Genomic DNA, 18,009 nt, shown 5'->3' with positions numbered 1-18,009 from the left:
CCCTTGGGACGCTGGTTAAATCAGCTGATGAGTTAGCCAAAGATGAGTCGGCGGCTGCTGACGGAAATGGCAGCCATGATGAAGGTACGTGGTGAAATGTCTAAATGTGAACCATAATAAAAAGGAACAGAACATATGTACAATTGCGTCTTAACTTGTGTCAAAGTTCACAGTTCAGATGGTGAAGAAAGGACAAAGGAGGTGAACTGCGGCGCCGAGTCATCATCAGCCAGCAGACAAGAAGGTAAGGTAAGGTGCTGTTTAGGTAAAATGAGAAGATGATTCCACATCCTTCACTAAATCATGCAACGCTTCCACAGAGGACATTGTCACGACTCCGCCCGCAGAGTCCCTGGAGCTTCCCCGTGCCGCAGTCCAGAAGAAGGTCTTTGAATGTGATGTGTGCAAGAAGAGCTTCAGCCGCCAGCTTCATCTGAGGAAGCACGCTGACACTCACAAAGAGCCTCTGACCTGCCCCCAGTGTCCGAGAACCTTCCGCAATGCGTCCACGTTGGAGCGCCACATGCTGCAGCACGAAGAGAAGAAGCTGCAGACCTTCGCGTGCAACCTCTGCGAGAAGACGTTCAAGAGCAAGGTGCTCCTCAAATCTCATGACCTCGTCCACAGAGACGCCCGCCCCTTTATGTGCGCCACGTGCGGCAAGGCCTTCAAGAGCCGCCAGTGCCTGCAGGCCCACCGCACAGTGCACAGCGCCGACAAGCCGCACAAGTGTGAGGAGTGCGGCGAGAGTTTCCGCTACGCCGTGGCACTGCGCTGCCATCGGAGCGTCCACACGGGCGAGTACCCTCACAAGTGTGGCGTGTGCGGCAAAGCCTTCACCAAGAAGCGATCACTGCGCACTCACATGGCGGTGCACAGGGGCAAAATGTTCACGTGCGAGACGTGCGGCGCCGGCTTCACGCTGCGGCAGAACCTCAAACGGCACATGCGCATTCACACGGGCGAGCGGCCGTTCACATGTCACGTGTGCGGCGTGAGCTTCGTCCAAGACAAGCTGAAAGCTCACATGCTGCTCCACGGAGCCTCCAAGTCCTTCATGTGCGACCTCTGCGGGAAGACCTTCCTCTACAACTGCCAGCTGCAGAAGCACCAGAAGCTGGTCCACCGTGAGGGCGACTTGGCGGGGGAAGGCACGCGAAGGCGAGCTGGGACGCGAGCGAACCGCAGGGTCATCTTCAGACGGGACAGAACCACGGTGGAGGTGACGCCCTTCACCTGCCAGACCTGCCAGCGAGGCTTCCACTCGGCAACATCCCTCAAGAAACACGAGCAGGTCCACACGGGCAGCACGCCGTATAGCTGCCACGTTTGCAGCAAGTCTTTCCTGTACAAGGCCACCTTCGACTACCACCTCAGGACGCACTCGGGGGAGCGGCCCTACGCCTGCGACGTGTGCGGGAAGACCTTCATCATCCAGCACGCCCTCAAGTCGCACAAACTGCAGCACACGGGTGAGAAGCCTCACAGGTGCGAGCAGTGCGGGAAGGCGTTCCGGGTCTACACCAACTACTGCCGACATCTGAGGATCCACACGGGCGAGAAGCCGTACGAGTGCGAGGTCTGCGGTGTGCGATTCCGGCAGTTGGGGCATGTCAAGTTCCACATGCAGGTGCACACGGGGGAGCGGCCGTACACCTGCGACACTTGCGGGCTCGGCTTCTCCGACTCCAGGCAGCTCAAGAGACACGTGTGTGCGGTAAACACTCTGGTGACATCATACACATGACATGTGACCCAATCCCAGCACTGCAAATAGAAGAATTGTATGTATAATGATTACGCTGACATGCCAATAAAACAAACAGGATATATCAATGGTTTATTGTGTTACCTTGCATCTAAATCTGAATTAATTAAGTCTTAATTAAGCCTGTATCGCAACAAATGACCAATTGATTGAGGTACATACAGTACAGTAGATACACAATATCTGTCTTTCAGTGTTTAAAATGGGCTTCTATGCTAGGATTAAATAATCACAAATATTTCAGTTTTTAACCCGCACACAGCAAAACTACTTGAAATTTGAAAAAGATTTGCCATAGTTACACGAATCACATTTTTATGATGTCATTGAATTGCGTGTGTCTTGCTAGCAGAACAGATTATTATATGTCAAAACCTTAGGAAATCTAAATTAGTACATTTTAATCTAAATAACGCGGAATTACAGGGCCGGAAGTTATCAGCACAACCTCGGCGTGACTCATGAAATAACAGTAACATACAAATTAATACGTTTAGATTTTTATTTATATGCTATGTTGTTACTTTGGTACATTGACAACAAACATATTGTAGGGTGTTTTTTAAATTTCCAAAAATGATTAGTGTCTAAAACTACAACGTGTTCTTATTTCGAAACCACCTTACGATATGACATCACATCCTGTTTTGTGTTGTGCGGCGTTTCACGATAGATAGGGTTAATATTACTTAACAACGCCACAGTTATTACACTTTTACGTTTAGTGAGTTTGTCATCATGTCAGATTTAGAGGCGCGGGTGGTGGCCATTTTGGAGCAAATGGTTGACACTTCCGTGAAAGAAATGAGCAAAGTTATGAGTGCCTCAAACGCGAAAAGTCCACAGGAAGAGTCACCGAGCGAGAAAGACAGCGTGCAAGCATCGTCTGACGATAAGGTACTTTGATTTGTGACAACTATTATATTTTCAGTTATGATATGTGTCCATATTTGTCTTCTTCCACTCTGCTTGCCTTCAGCAACAGCAGCGTCTGATCATAGAAATAGAAGAGCTAGCACGTTAGCTTACCGGAGATGCCGAGCCAAACTCACAACGCGTCGCTACCGAGTTTATCTCAAACCAAAAGCACATTAACATGTATGAGCATATTGTTGAGATACAACATTCCCCCCACGAAGAGCCATGTTTGGTCGCCATTTTGTGCGGGGACATCCACTAGGTGTAATCTAGTCGGTGTATGTCTAGACGCGCGTCACCCGCAGATTTGTTCACAATTGGAGAAAAGTTGACGGACGTTTTCTTTGAATGAAACTACTGGCAATGAATGGATTAGCATCCGTTGATCATAGCTAGCTGTGATTGTCAGACTAACTAACCGCTAGCAGCTGCTTCTGACATCAGAGGCCTGGCTGACCATCTTCTGTCACAACCTTGTGTCGCTGTACTTCTCAATTTGTAACACCAACACTCACACTCCTGCAAATCTAAATAAAAACAGCTATTTTTATTATTGATCATGTATTTATATATTTATTCAGGCCTGGATATCTACAGGAGCTACTAGCTCTCTGAGGATGTGCATGTCTCCAGGTGTCTTTTACCCCAAAATCAGATCTTTATTGATTGGTCTACTACCCATAATTTTTGTGCATGAGGCAGTAAGATGTGTCGTCCCCCATCAGGTGGTCCACCATCTCAACACCTTCATGACGTCTCTGGCTCAAGGAGTGTCCGAGAAGATCTGCCAGCTTTTCCAAGAATGTTCTTCTCTGCTGCTCTTAGAAGTATTGATCACTTTCACAGTTTCACGCAGCGCCAGTGGTCAAGCTTTTGCAATAACTGATGAGGATCTCTGTCGGTTTGCAGGTGACGCAGGGCGAAGCTGAGGTGGAGGAGCTGAGGAGAAGGCTGGAGGTGGCTGAGACTGAGCTGAGTCTGCTGCTGACTGGAGGCCCCATTGAGGAGGAGCATGGGGGGGAGGAAGGCGGCCTCACCGGCACAGAAGGAGAGAATGCTCGCTCCTCGCAGCGCCCCAGGAGGAAACGAGGCAGAGGTGACTCCAGTGTTTCCAACAGGACTGAAATGAATCTATGGAGGTTTTTGGTTCGTGTCATAAGAAGTGTGCAACATTATTCATGGTTGTACACCTTATTTAACACAGGTGTTACCCAGGAAATTGGTAACCAGGCCAACCGTGGTAGTTTTCCCATGCTATCTGGTTGGCTTTTTCCTAGGTGGCTGTTGTCTTATTAATGTAACATTACTGACACCTAGTGACCAGTGTAGAACACTACATATCACAACGTGTCTTTGAATGCGTCTTCTGAATCCCTTGCACTGGTATCTTTGTCCATGTAGACGTTTTTATGCTTGAAAATGCTCAATATAGGCCAGTGCTTCTCAAATAGTGGGCCAGATGCCATGGTGATTACGGCCATAGCTCTCCATTTTGTTGCATTTAGCTGGGTTCAGTCTGTCCGGTTCAGATAAATAACTAGATATCAGTTATTTTCAGCATGACAGAAAATAATTGTGGACCTCTGATTTGGGCCAAAAATATATACAGTTTGCTTGAATATGCATATTTTTTGACTAATATTCAAACAAAAAACAGCATTCATTCATTCATTTTCTACTGCTTATCCTCACGAGGGTCGCGGGGGTGCTGGAGCCTATCCCAACTGTCTTCGGGCGAGAGGCGGGGTACACCCTGAACTGGTGGCCAGCCAATCACAGGGCACATATAGACAAACAACCATTCACACTCACATTCATACCTATGGACAATTTGGAGTCGCCAATTAACCTAGCATGTTTTTGGAATGTGGGAGGAAACCGGAGTACCCAGAGAAAAAACATGCATGTACAGGGAGAACATGCAAACTCCACACAAAGATGCCCGAGGGTGGAATCTAACTTGGGTGTGTGGCCTGTGTGCTAACCACTTTACACCGTGCAGCCTCAAGAAACAGCAGTGATTTATTAATTATAGTATAAAGTAGGCCGCACGGTGGATGAGTGCTTAGCGTGTAGGCCACACAGTTAGGAGATCGGGAAGACCTGGGTTCGATTCTCCGCTTGTGTGGCGTTTGCATGTTCTCTTCGTGTGTGTGTGTGGGTTTTATCCGGGTACTCCGGTTTCTTCTCCATGTGATGGTGCAGAAATGGCCGCCAAGGCTGTAAGGAGCTGAAGCTGACATTGTTTACATTTGCAGCTGGTGGTGCTGGGGTCAAGCGATCGCCCATCGTTCACCTGTGGAAGGGCAGAACCTACGAGGTACTAAATACGACCTCGCCTGTTTCATCCCGCAGTCTGGACCTATTTCACCAGATTGTGTCTGTCTCTCAGGAAAGTGTCCATCCAGCGCCACTGGAGGATGCATGTCTTGAGCAGAGGATGCCTCAGCAAGGAGACATCTTAGACCCAAACTACGAGCACAATGATCCAGACTATCAGGTGACTTCCATCTTGGTTTTGAAGTCATTGTATTCTCCTATTACGCCCAAAAGTGAAGTTTTCATGATGATATAACAGTAGAGAGCCTTTTATGAGCACCAAATGTTAGACAAATCTATCATCTCCCTCACTTGGTTCCTCCATTTTTTTGGACAGCACACTTCCACACCAATTGTACGATGTTGTCACCCATTTCCCTCCACTCAGCAGGAAGATGCCAGCAATGCAGGACACACAAGAACATCCAGACGAGTCAAAGCGCGGCAAGGCTTGCACAGGCGTAAGGTAGCGTCCAGCTGCCACTTCTGCCATAAGAGCTTCACCATACACGGAAACCTGCAGCGCCACCTGCGCATCCACACGGGGGAGAAGCCCTTCAGGTGTGACACCTGCGGCAAGAGCTTCAACCAGGCCGACACGCTAAAAGGTCACCAGAGGATCCATACGGGCGAGCGGCCCTTCAGCTGCGACACCTGCGGCAAGACATTCAACCAGAAGAGCGCCCTGAAAATGCACCAGAATTCATCTCACCCCGCCGCCAAGTCACTGTCCTGCGTAGCCTGTGGCACCGCCACGGCCTGCGTGGAGTCGTTGCGCCTTCACCTCCAGACACACGCTGCCGTCGTCCCCTGCGAGTGCGTCCTCTGCGGCCAGCGCATGGGCTCCATCATGGAGCTGCGCTCCCATCAGCAGCACCACACGGTGGACAGGCTGCACACTTGCGCCCTGTGTGGAAAGAGCTTCAAATCGTCCAGTTACTTGAAGGTTCACCAGAAGATACACAGCGGAGAGAAGCCCTTCTCCTGCGACGTCTGCAGACGCGCCTTCACGCAGCACAGTAGCCTCAAGTCACACAAGGTACTTTCATAGTTTTTCATTTGGAACATCTTCTCATTTTGTACCGTTCTTCTCAAGTATGGACCAAAATAGAACCTCCATGGTAAATATTGACTTATTTATGACTTTCTGGGTCATAATAGTGTAATTACTAGCTTCACCACTAGGTGGAGCAATTATTCTCTGGTAAACATGCACAAATGAGTCAAAGTGAAGATATGCTCAGCCAGGGGTGTTCAAGCTTTTTCCCCACCAAGGGCAGCATGCTTAATTTTGTACAAAAAAAAACATCCAATATGCAAATAAATATTAGAACTATATATAGATTTGAATGGTTAGATTTGATGAATGTGAGTGTGAATGGTTGTTTGTCTATATGTGCCCTGTGATTGGCTGGCGACCAGTCCAGTGTGTACCCCGCCTCTTGCCCAAAGACAGCTGGGATAGGCTCCAGCACCTCCGCGACCCTCGTGAGGATAAGCGGTAGAGAAAATGGATGGATGGATAATGTTAAAAGAAATGTGAAAATGTTGACAGCAATAATTATTTTAACTTTAAGCTTTGTCTTTAAAAATAGTTTAAATTAATTTTTTAAACCTTTTTACAAAATGAAAAAAAAAGATAAAATATCAAAGTGGACACTTGTATCGTTTGTTTTCTTATGTAGCCTTCAAGGACTTAGAATTTTGCTGACCCCATAAAAGCTGAGAGATTAAACAACTGACCTGTGTTCCCTGTCCCGTGCAGGCGGTGCACACAGGCGAGAAACCCTTTGTCTGCAACGCGTGCGGCAAGTGCTTCAGCAACACGGGCAACCTGAACCGCCACCAGCGCATCCACACGGGCGAGAAGCCGTACAGCTGCGACGTGTGCGGCCGCAGCTTCAACCAGGGCAACAGCCTGAAAGCCCACCAGCAGATCCACACGGGCGAGAAGCAGTTCATGTGCGACAAGTGCGGCAAGGGTTTCGCCTACATGAGGAACCTGAAGGACCACAAGTGCTTCTACGTGTGACCCCCGTCTACACTCCGCACACCCAGGCAGGAGCACGTTGATGTGAAACTGTGACAGTTAAATGGCAACATGGATGGAAACCACTTTGTCACTTTTTTAAAATGTATTAGATACTTGTGAGATACTCTCGGGTACTGGTGAGGGTGTCCAAAAAGTTAAGATGCTAGCTATGATATAGCTATAGCTATGATAACTACTTATTCTTGTGTGCATATGAATAAGCGGCCCGCTGTTAACACACAAAGCTTTAAAAATAGACGGAAACTTTAGTTTGGTTTCCCAATGAGATCCAGAAAGCTTGTGTTTGATGACTGGTCCAAGCATGCACCAAAAACTGACTTTTGTATTGACTCATGTGACATTATTGATTATGAAAGGCAGGTTAGTGCAACAATATTTGTGTATTGTAATTAAGTCTCAAGTAAATAGTAAATAAATTGAAGATGTGAAGGGTTCGCTTTGGTCTCACTATGTTTTAACCCCTTTTATGTGTTGATGTGACAACACATCAACAGAATGTCACTCGAGTACTTTGCAGTATTGATGATTCCACATCCAGTATTTTCCCCCACTAATTGGTTTATCCGCAGCTGACCGGACACCGATGTGGACGCCGGAGCACTCATCATGTTGCGTACATCCTCACCACTGAATGGAAATATGGAACGCTGCTCTCATTGTTCTTTCCAGCATTGATTGTCACAGTGTAACTCTTAGCCTCCGCCCAGAGACGACTGTGTCTATCGATGCACCGGCTTCTTTATACTTTCCGTCAGTCTGGAATTTTGACTTTTTAAGCTTTGAGGGAAGAATGAGGCCTTGGGTTCGCTCCATCAGGTCCAGATCGGTTCAGGTAAGACACATTTTAAGACAGTCTGAACAGTGACTCAACTCTTTTGCATTAAATGTGTGGATAGATTTAATGGCTGTTAAGATTTCTCAGGAAATCAAAATATTTGTTGCAGAAAATACTGTCTGTGCCCATTTTTATGTACAGTGTGATCATAGTGGTAGTTTTATATACATATTAGTATTTATAACCTCGTTGTAATTACCAGAGACTCATTAAATGACCCACAGAGTCCATGGTCATTTTTGCCAATGTGTGCTTAGTCAAGTGACGTTTTGTAAAAAAAAAAATAAGAATATGTATGCAGTGTGCAGTCTATTATATATAAACTGTAGTTCAGTATTTTATAGAGGCAAACGAGTGTGTTGTTTGTGACTTAAATCAGGAAATAAACGGTTATTGTCAATAAACTTGTACAGCATGAGTGACGCATCGTTACCATTGGGGTCATCGGGTGGGGGCGTCAGAAGCGCTAGTTACTATGGTAAATGAATGCATCGCGAGGAATGAGGAATGGGAGAAGTATAGGTTACGAGGGACCTTGAACGCATCGCCACTGAACTGTATGAGAGCGACAAACGCAGATTACTAAGGTTGTGTGAACGCACCACGGCCATTGTAGGCGTAGCGGGAGAGGACACCAGGAGACATCCAGGCAGTCAAGACGGTCTTCAGTGTCCGCCTGCCTCTTCCTAGTGTCACCGCCGTTTCCTGCTAACGGTACGGTACCGATTTCTTCACTCCTCGAACAGGAAAAACACCGATTATTACCAGAGAGGAGCTATCCCCTTTTGTTCCGCCTCCAGTCATCATCAGACAGCGGACACTTTTCATTCGCCGCATCCGCTTCTTTGATCGAATGAGAGGAGCGAAGACCAAGAAGCTTTCGCTTGACAAGGACACCAACATGTCTTCAAAGGCGACCCCTGCGCGTCTTTTTCGTACAGTTCCCGTTCTGACTCGACATTTTTAGTGTGGACAAAGCTAGCTTACTTGCTAGCTAGCAAGCTAGCAGTGGCCGCTTTTCTCCCTTTAATTGTCCTCAGCTTTGTTAGTCTTCTCAGCAGAGGACATTTGCTTCTTAACCTGCCGGATCATCTCCTTAGCGGCCGTCTGTCCACAGGAATGGAACCATCGAGCCGGAGGACCCGGAGAGAGTGAACCCCCATTAGAGGGGGAGAGAGAGGGGGGTTCAGTCTGGGCTGTTATTTTTCAATTTTTTTTGTGTCTTGGATGATGCCGACTTGTAGAGCCTCAGGAGCTGAAAGTAGCTCATTATTGAACTCTTTGTCGGTGTCCTGATCCCTGCTGCCTTCACCATGAAGATTGTATGAGTCATTTTGGTCAAACGAGGAGTGTTATTGACAGACACACGCACACACTGCTCATTTCCTTTCTCCTGACCGGAAGTCCACTCAGGAACCATCATGTCTTTACGCACATCACTGCCTGGAAACGAAAGGAACCCTGATCATGTAAGTACATACCTACACATTCATGCACATTATTGTCACTGTCAAGCATGAACGCACTTTCTGTCTATTGTGATAACGCGTTAACACATACACAGATACTGCAGTCTACACTTTATCCAGGTCTTTCAAGGAGGGGCAGTTGTTGGTTCCATTTGCCCCCACCCCAGCAGATCAATATTTAATCCAACTGATTGCAAGGCCACCATGAAGTGCTCCTCTCTATTGCTTCTGTGCTGCTGTGTGGTCACATGAGGGGGGGGGGGGGGGGGGGGGCAGGGGCTGTGCTGTGAAATGCCCATTTTCTTTAAACAAATCTACACGTTCATGTTGTCCTGGTTGCCGCTTACCATCCAGGTAAACTTTGGTAAATGGAGGACACATTGTGCAAACAAACTTACACATTGTATAAGCTTAGCTTTGCATCATGATGTCAAGGTGGATGTCTCTAGAGCAGGGGTCTCAAACTCAATTTACCTGGGGGCCACTGGAGCTAGGGTCTGGGCGAGGCTGGGCCGCATCAGGTTTTCCCAAAAAAAAACAAACACAGTTATTAAAAACAGAAAAATGAATAAACTTTGCTTTGGTTCCGATTTTCTACAAGAAAAGCTCAGATAAAACATTTCACTGTTCTCAAATATCTTACTTTTTATTTTTCTACACAAAATAAGATCAAGAATAAAGAAAATCAATCAATCAGTAATAAATAAATATAATAATAACGGCAAATAATTAAAAATTAAGAAACCACATATAGTTGGTGGGTAGACAAATTATTTTTCCTTCAGATTAAAATGAACAAAGCGTTATTAGAGCCCTGTAGACATGACAAAACACAACTATAGTCACATTTATGCTCTTTTTATTTACAACATATTACACAACTGCAGGGTCTTGAGACACATGCTAACTCGCAAACTAGAGAGCTAGCGACCTAAACAGTAGCCTCAAAGTTATTTCCTTTAAACTTAAAAAGCCAAAAACTTACCACTTCCACACGGATAGGGAGGATGACTATTAACAGTTATTTAACCTTTAACATGAACATTAATCAAACGTAATATTTTTTTCTGGGTACATGATACCATACAGCATCCATATCAAACTAGTGTGGGCCGCACTAACATTAAACTTTTCATATCAAACTAGCCGCGTGTTTGAGACCCCTGCTCTAGAGAGAGCACCAGTGTCATATTTTTGGTGCACAGCAAGCTTGCTTACTTTATAAAGTATATATAATTAGTATTTATAAATGTAATGTTTTTCTATGTAGAGCATCAAAATCCTGTTCAAGACCATAATAACAAAAAATAAGTGATTTAAGACATGAATAAGACTTGTGTTGCTGTAAAAGTGTTCCGCAGACAGGAAGTGACGTTGGGGCCTCAGAGTTGAGTTTTAGCTTTGCGCGTGTTATGGCCGCAACAGTAGCCCGTGTAAGGGTTTATTGTGCCCGTGGTGAGAATTCATACCGGTAATCAAAGTCTGTTGTTCCATGGATGAAGTCCCAACAGGTGTAATTTACAAGTACAAATTGAAATGTCGATACAAGTAACCCTAATAACATGAATATGTTTTGTCACTCCATTTTTTTCCTGTCCGATCACCCCTCGTCTTGCTAGCAATCTTACCATGCAGGGTGTGGGGACATGATCATTCCTTTCCCTTTCGGTCATCTTCATGTGTCCATATACATTTCAATTCGCATTCATAGTTATCGGGTCATCTCATGCTTTTAGTTCCAGCAAGCATTCATTATGGTCCCAAACTGGCACGCAATCTGTTTGTTCCACTATACCGTACCTTCCCTTGTAATTGTATACGTTTACTTCTTACGAATATCACAAATGACTTTGTTTGGGAACTATTCAATCCAAATCCAAAGGGCATAATGTCAAAATAAACATGTTCCAGTGGCCATCATATAATCAAAGGTGACATTTTAACATTCTTAAAAGAAATAAACCGCTGTTAATAGCATAACATGTTGAATTGACTTTGAATGTGAGGGTGTAACTTCCTGTCTATACGCTTCTCTTCACACTCCTTATTGACGCTCACCTTTCTGGAAGAAGTGCTGCAAAAAAAGACAAAGAAAAACCCAAAACACACCATCCTATGATGCAGCACCCAGCATGTTGTGTTTTTGTTTTTCATTAGTGCAGCTAGTTAGCGCCAGTGCCACGGCATGTTATATGGTGGACCGCTTTATCTGTGCTGCAGGACTAAAACGTTGTTGGATCAAGTCATGAGTTTGAATCAGATGTGTTTCAGCAAGAAAAGGAAGTCCTAAAGTGGGCGTGGCTTAGTGCTTGTGCGCACAGGCGGGGCTGTGTGTTGGTTTTTTTTCTTCTTCTTCTTCATGTTCTTCTTGTTTCCTGGACTAAGCCAACAAGTCATGAGCTCGCTGTCACAACTTGTTAGCCAAAGCTCTGGCGCTCGCCCCGCATGTACCCAGCGCAGAGTTAACTGCACTGAGGAGGAACACCTCAGGCTCTTCATCATGTGGTCCACTGAGGCCCACTCAACCGTGTTTGATATGTACAAAGTTTGATATGAGATGACCTATATTTTGGCCACATTGCCGACGTGTGCTGTTGCGGGCACTGGCCAGCTAAAGCAGACTCTGAAGTGTTTGTGGCAGTAAGGTCAAGGAAAGTGGGCCAGTCGCAGGGACGTTTCCGGCTTAAAGCTCGGGCCGAGGTGATTGAGGTGCCATCTGTTTAGCCTTAACATCTCCTACCAAGATGCCCACCAGCAAGGCGCTACGCTCCTGCTGACATCGCAGCTGCGAGTCTTTAATAAAGTGCTGCAAAGAGAGCGTTGGCATTCACACACTTTCACTGGAAATCCTTCAAATTTGAAGTCGCATTGTGTGAAACTGAAGCGCTTTATTGTTCAACGTTGCTGAAAGATGCACTGTGAAGTGCTAACACCTGCGGACAATTCACAGGAACATACAAACACGGGAACGACACCAGCTGTTGTGGTCTGTGTGACAGTGTCGTCTCGGCGATATCCCGCATTCTGAAGTAGTATCAGAGGCGCGACAGCCTACATCAGAGGTAGGGAACCTATGGCTCGGGAGCCAGGTAGGGCTCTTTTGATGACTGTATCTGGCTCTCAAGCGTTTCTTACCACAATAAAAATGTATTTTTGTTAACATTTTAAAGTAAACATCACAGAAATGACTAAAAATAATCAACAACTTTCTTATGCATTTTAATCCATCCATCTCTTTTCTACTGCAATACGGCCAACCATATCCATCTTTCCTGATGATATTTTCCAGGTCAAACACCAAAACTCGATTATTACTGGGTAATGCGGTAGTCTACCTCGGTCATTGAGATGTCAACATGTAAATGCAAACTTTCCTCCTTTAGTCAAATAGTCACCTAGCTAAAGCTGCAGAAGCAAGCCTTCTGACGAAGATGGCCAAAAGAATGAAATACATGTACGGAGTACGGTGCAAAACCATGCAGCAGCAGAAGTTGCATTAATGGCAGCAAGTATTTGATTTATTATTAGACACTGCGCTGCTCACGAAAGTGTGCTGGCCACACCCCCTTGGCGTGGGGTAGTGAACCTGGTCTACGTAATTAGAGCCCATTATATCTAAAACTGTTGGTCTTACATAAAAATGCACACATTTTATTGCATTCAATGTTTAAAAAAATGTATATGGCTCTCACAGATACACATTTTAAAATATCTGGCCTTCATGGCTCTCTTAGCCAAAAAGGTTCCCGACCCCTGGCCTACATGAAAGCATATTCCGCAGTGTTTCACATCCGACACTCACTCATCACCCAGGGCTCTACATTAAAAACCAAAATGACTTGCCCATGGGGAATCCTTAAGGTGAGAACTACTTGCCCGAACTTGCCCCATGTAAAATGAAAAGACTGCCACAATGATATCATATATCAATATATGCTGATAATTCATCAGATAATAGTACTGATGTATTGTATTTGGAGGAATGTCTGAAAAATTGATGATCTTATTATCACATACTATTTAATCATGAGCTTATTATCACGTACTATTTAATCAAAAGACCATTTTGTTTCCAGAAAATGTTCAGTTTATTACATGTATTATATCTAAATAGTGTAAACACAATAATTGCAAAAATATTTCAACAATAATATGTTGACAGAGCACAGACAGCTGCAAAACAAAAGCTGTGTGTTCACGCTTGTGCGCTGTTCTCTGATTGGTTGTTTAACGGGCACGATACCAGAGCAGCTCACTCTGAGTGGACAGCTACGGGGGCTGATACTGGACATGGTTAAACTCTATATTTTATCAGTATCACTGTCATGAGATTTGACACAGTATCATTTTGGCCTTTTCCCGTATCATTCATGCGCGGTTTCTAGGGTACAGGGCCAATTAATACTGTAGTATGTGATAACATGGCATGCCATACTACCTTACACATGGTAGTCGTAGTAAGCAGTGATATTCATAAGTTGTGCACCACAATGAAACATTATTGAATAGACACATTTGTGTACTAGTTAAGTGTTTTTAATCCAGAAAAAAAAGCTCAATGGTCAAACAATAATTTGTGAAGCAAAGGTGAGAAAAATACACAGAAATGGAAACGCTAGATTTTGTAGCTTGTGCAAAATCAGCACTTGGTATTGGATCTAATGGGTGGTGTTTCATTGTGACCACTTCAAATTGTCACAGCAATGTGATTCGCTCACCTGTGCCATCATTTGATTTGCTGTCGCTAATAAAATACTTGTTTAGGAGGCACTGTTTCATCACTTTTTGGTGTTTTCCTTCAGAAGTTGTTGAAGAATTAGACCATGTTGGCAGGGACGCCATGATAGATGTTTTCCTAGTCAAACGATCGCTGATTGGTTGATCGCGAACAAGAACGAGTGTGGGTAAAACGCGGACTGTGGATTGCGGACCGCGGTCTAAATAAACGATTCTGATCGGTCCATTTCAAGATTTGCAAGGATTGGTTTGCAAATTACCACCGGAATTACGCAGTCCGTGTTTTACCAACACCCAACAAGAACCGCTTTTAAAAAAAACTCCAAAGTGCACTTGCCCGACGGGAATATCACTGATTGGATTTAATTGCCTGAATTTTGTTTTAACTTACCCCGGGCCATCGGTACATCGTTATTGTCGAGCCCTGTCACCCCACCGCTGGCGATTGAGATATATCGTATCGTTATGTGAAAGCTGTATCATACTTTGCTGGCTTCTATGTGAAAGGCACAGGCAGATAGCGGGATCCCTGTGGAAGATATTTGCGTAGAAGCCGGTTTAATGTAGGATTTCTATGTCAAATATTGACATCCTCATGTTTGTTCACAAGGCTCGTGTAAGCTTTGCATTGATTCCAATGTCTCTATCTTGTTTGTATGCCTGTGTCTTGCCTTGTCAGGCGTTGTTTAGACTTTTAAAAAATGGACCACAGGAGGCGAGGTGGCACATGTTTACTGGTAGAAAATCAATCAGTTGAAGCTAGCTAGGTGAGCAGTGACTCAGCGCCTCCCGTTGATCCAAACCACATCATTTGGATCGTAACACAGTGTGGGGAGGAACCAGGAGTCCACACGTGTTACACTTAGTGTGTATTCTCAAGTAATTTCCAAGTAATTTCCATGACCCCTTGGACCTTCCTTATAAAGTTCTGTTAATAACTGATCATAATGCCCAAATCCATGTCTTCTAGTCAGCAAATAATGCCTTCACGACTGCAGGAAGTGGCGGTGACAGGGCATACCCGTGCAGGAACAATACACGTCATGCACTAGACGTAAACACAACCTTCACACATGACAGGCTTGAGCGGTGTTGTCAAGCAGAAAACCTTAAGCGTGTTTTTACACGAACGTCTCAGTAAAGTTGTCATTCCAAACATTTTTTAGAAAGTCAAAGCCGCCCACAGCGAGCGGAGTCTTAGCTGTCGCTGGCTGGGAAAGCTGCAAGATAAGACCTTGTAATGACAACATAGCCTCCTCCCTCGGCCCCTAAAGGTGACACAGCACTCTTACTGTATGTACAGTAGGGAACTGCTCTGTCATGGAGCCAACTTGCTAATTGTTATTGGTGCAGGTGGTCTTGTTTGTCATTTATTTTGACAGAATATAAACAAAAACTAGCACAATCAATTCCACAATAGCATTTGGTTATGCTTCTCTATAAATTTATTTAGTCTCCTTTCAAAAACCTTTGCAAGAATTTTAGAAAAGTGGGGAAGAAGTGAAATGGGTCTATAATTACTAAAATTATACTTGTTTCCGTTTTTGAAGACTTTGATAACTTTGGCCATTTTCATTTTATTTAGAACATAACCGTTTTGCAGCGACAGATTACAGATATGTGTCAAGGGTTTAATAATATTGCTTAATATTGTTTAGTTTTTTTTATCAACACCATGTCAATGGAGCGGCAATCTGTTGAAAATGTACTATTACATTTCTGGACAATGGTAAGAATTTCATATTGAGTGGCAGCCGAGAGTGCAAGTGTTTTCATAGTTCTTTCAAAATTAAGCTCCATGTCATGATTTGGAATTTTTGCTGATAAATCAGTACCAATATTTACAAAAAAAAGTTGTTAAAATGATTAACTATTGTCTTCTTTTCTTGATTTAAATCAATAAAATAATCTGAGTAAACATCTTTGTTTGAGCTTGATAATACTGTTTAATATTTTCCATGTTTTTTTTAATATTACCTCTGTTATCCACTAATATTTGTTTAAAATACAACTTCTTGGCCATTCTTATGATTGCAGTCAGATTATTTTTATACAACTTATATCAATTCTCATCTTTTTTAGTTTTCAATTTAAGGAATGACTTTAAAGATTATTTTTCTTTTTACAAGCATTTTGCAGGCCTTTGGAAAGTCAAGGGCATTTTGAATATTTGTTTTGTTTTCCAAATTCTCAAATGGGACAGTGTTTATTATACAGTGAAGTAATTATTTCTATAAAGCAATCATAAGCCTTTTCTGTGTCTTTCTCTCCAGAAATAGTGTTCCAGCTTTGTAATTTTAAATAATCATTTAATGCACTTAGGGCTTCATCAGTACGTACTCGTCTGTAACTTGCATTACAAATCGGTTTTATCTCACAAATATATAGTCATACACCATAAAATTGGTAAATGATCAGTAATATCACTAATAAGTAGGCCACTGACTGTTTTGGTAATGGAATTATTTGTGAAAATATTATTACGTATGTAGAGTTGTACTGCATTCATTTATTTTCTACCGCTTGTCCTCACGAGGGTCGCGATGGGTGCTGGAGCCTATCCCAGCTGTCTTCGGGCGAGAAGCGGGGTACACCCTACACTGGTCGAGTTGTACTGCATTTTATCAATGAAGTCATTAGTAGGATTGTGATTACTCGGATTCATGAAGTCAATATTAAAATCCCCACATATATAAATATGGACACGTCTTTGCCTACAGAAAACAACTGCCATCCATTCATTGAAAATATCCACATTTGATCCAGATTCTATAAACCCGGCTTACAATGACATTTTTTGGTCTATCCAGTGTAAATGTGTGTTGCGGTTTAAGACTTTACAACTACGCCTATCCCTGCCAACAAAGTCTCTTGCAAGTGGCAGCAGGAACTAACGGCAAGAAATGTGTGCACCAGGTGAGAGTTCAGCTACCCTGCTACGCTGTCAAAACATTAATTTCATTACTCATCTTGGCTTTAGTCGTGCATGAAAGCTCTTTACCAATATTGTGGAGTTGCTTTGTCTTCCTTTTCACTGGCCTCACTGTTGAAGGGAATCATTCATTCATTCATTTTCTACCGCTTTTTCCTCACGAGGGTCGCGGGGGTGCTGGAGCCTATCCCAGCTGTCTTCGGGCGAGAGGCAGGGTACACCCCGGACCGGTCGCCAGCCAATCACAGGGCACATATAGACAAACAACCATTCACACTCACATTCATACCTATGGACAATTTGGAGTCGCCAATTAACCTAGCATGTTTTTGGAATGTGGGAGGAAACCGGAGTACCCGGAGAAAACCCACGCATGCACGGGGAGAACATGCAAACTCCACGCAGAGATGGCCGAGGGTGGAATTGAACCCTCGTCTCCTAGCTGTGAGGTCTGCGCGCTAACCACTCGACCGGGAATCAATTTTGCCGCTTTTTAATAATTCATTATTTTTCAAATGTGTGAACATTTTCATCCCATATGACCATCTACCCAATAAGCTGTCACATGCCTGCTGTCTTTTTCCTACCTTTTATAATAATAATTGAAAAAAGTGAAAAAGCGCTTCTGTTGTGATTTTTCCCGTTCACGGACATCATCTGATGTTAAATTAAAGGACACCTCAGTGGTATTTTTGCTTTGCACTTGAAGGTTTGAAAACGTTCTGTGGCAACAGGAGCTGTTTTCCTGCTCGTCTGCAACACAACAGCGTGATGATAAATCAAAGTCATTACCCAAATGGATGTGGCACGCTAAATAACACCTTGTGTCAACGGATGACTCACCCCTCGGGCAGTTTCTTTTCACCTGCTTCACGCCGGCAGACATGAGGTGTCTGCTGCGCGTTGTTCGTGTCATGCCATATCTGTGTGTCGTGCTTGTCGCATTGTACTTGCCTGTTGTGCGTCAGGACTTAATAA

At 44.1% G+C, this 18,009-nt stretch overlaps 3 protein-coding genes across 10 annotated transcripts in view; all 3 read left to right on the top strand.

Annotated features, from left to right (window-relative positions):
• The first annotated feature begins 21 nt into the window (after positions 1–21).
• LOC131135048 (zinc finger protein 227-like) lies at positions 22–1,823 on the top strand. The gene is made up of 3 exons (XM_058080851.1): positions 22–84; positions 167–249; positions 321–1,823. The coding sequence occupies exon 3, from the start codon at positions 524–526 to the stop codon at positions 1,745–1,747; it is 1,224 nt and encodes a 407-aa protein (XP_057936834.1). The 5' UTR covers positions 22–84; positions 167–249; positions 321–523; the 3' UTR covers positions 1,748–1,823.
• A 558-nt stretch (positions 1,824–2,381) lies between these two features.
• Positions 2,382–7,507, top strand: LOC131135046 (gastrula zinc finger protein XlCGF57.1-like). 2 transcript variants are annotated; one of them, XM_058080850.1, is made up of 7 exons: positions 2,382–2,665; positions 3,412–3,513; positions 3,596–3,782; positions 4,945–5,006; positions 5,079–5,186; positions 5,397–6,044; positions 6,771–7,507. In XM_058080850.1, the coding sequence occupies exons 1-7, from the start codon at positions 2,507–2,509 to the stop codon at positions 7,035–7,037; spliced, it is 1,533 nt and encodes a 510-aa protein (XP_057936833.1). In that variant the 5' UTR covers positions 2,382–2,506; the 3' UTR covers positions 7,038–7,507. The 2 variants fall into 2 exon arrangements, with proteins under 2 accessions (XP_057936833.1, XP_057936832.1); XM_058080849.1 differs by having other exon boundaries at positions 2,383–2,665; positions 5,394–6,044.
• A 239-nt stretch (positions 7,508–7,746) lies between these two features.
• The window catches only part of mark4b (MAP/microtubule affinity-regulating kinase 4b), a 32,540-nt gene continuing 22,277 nt past the window's right edge, over positions 7,747–18,009 (top strand). For 5 of the 7 annotated variants that reach the window (XM_058080843.1, XM_058080842.1, XM_058080841.1 and 2 more), the window contains exon 1: positions 7,747–7,890. In XM_058080843.1, the coding sequence (XP_057936826.1) occupies positions 7,849–7,890 (42 nt within the window). In that variant the 5' untranslated portion in view covers positions 7,747–7,848. The remainder of the gene's footprint in view (positions 7,891–18,009) is intronic. The other 2 variants (XM_058080847.1, XM_058080846.1) reach the window with 1 other exon arrangement.

Source organism: Doryrhamphus excisus, chromosome 8 (genome assembly GCF_030265055.1).
Source record: "Doryrhamphus excisus isolate RoL2022-K1 chromosome 8, RoL_Dexc_1.0, whole genome shotgun sequence".
Lineage (NCBI taxonomy): Eukaryota > Metazoa > Chordata > Actinopteri > Syngnathiformes > Syngnathidae > Doryrhamphus > Doryrhamphus excisus.
The sequence above is the reverse complement of the archived record's forward strand: the minus strand, read 5'-3'. Positions and strand labels throughout refer to the sequence as shown.

Excerpts from the sequence above, each read along its gene's own strand:
- LOC131135048 (XM_058080851.1), top strand. The coding sequence starts at position 524 with ATGCTGCAGCACGAAGAGAAGAAGCTGCAGACCTTCGCGTGCAACCTC.
- LOC131135046 (XM_058080849.1), top strand. The coding sequence starts at position 2,507 with ATGTCAGATTTAGAGGCGCGGGTGGTGGCCATTTTGGAGCAAATGGTT. Across the intron at positions 2,666-3,411 it reads AAGCATCGTCTGACGATAAG|GTGGTCCACCATCTCAACAC; the intron begins GTACTTTGATTT and ends GTCCCCCATCAG. Across the intron at positions 3,783-4,944 it reads CAGGAGGAAACGAGGCAGAG|CTGGTGGTGCTGGGGTCAAG; the intron begins GTGACTCCAGTG and ends TTACATTTGCAG.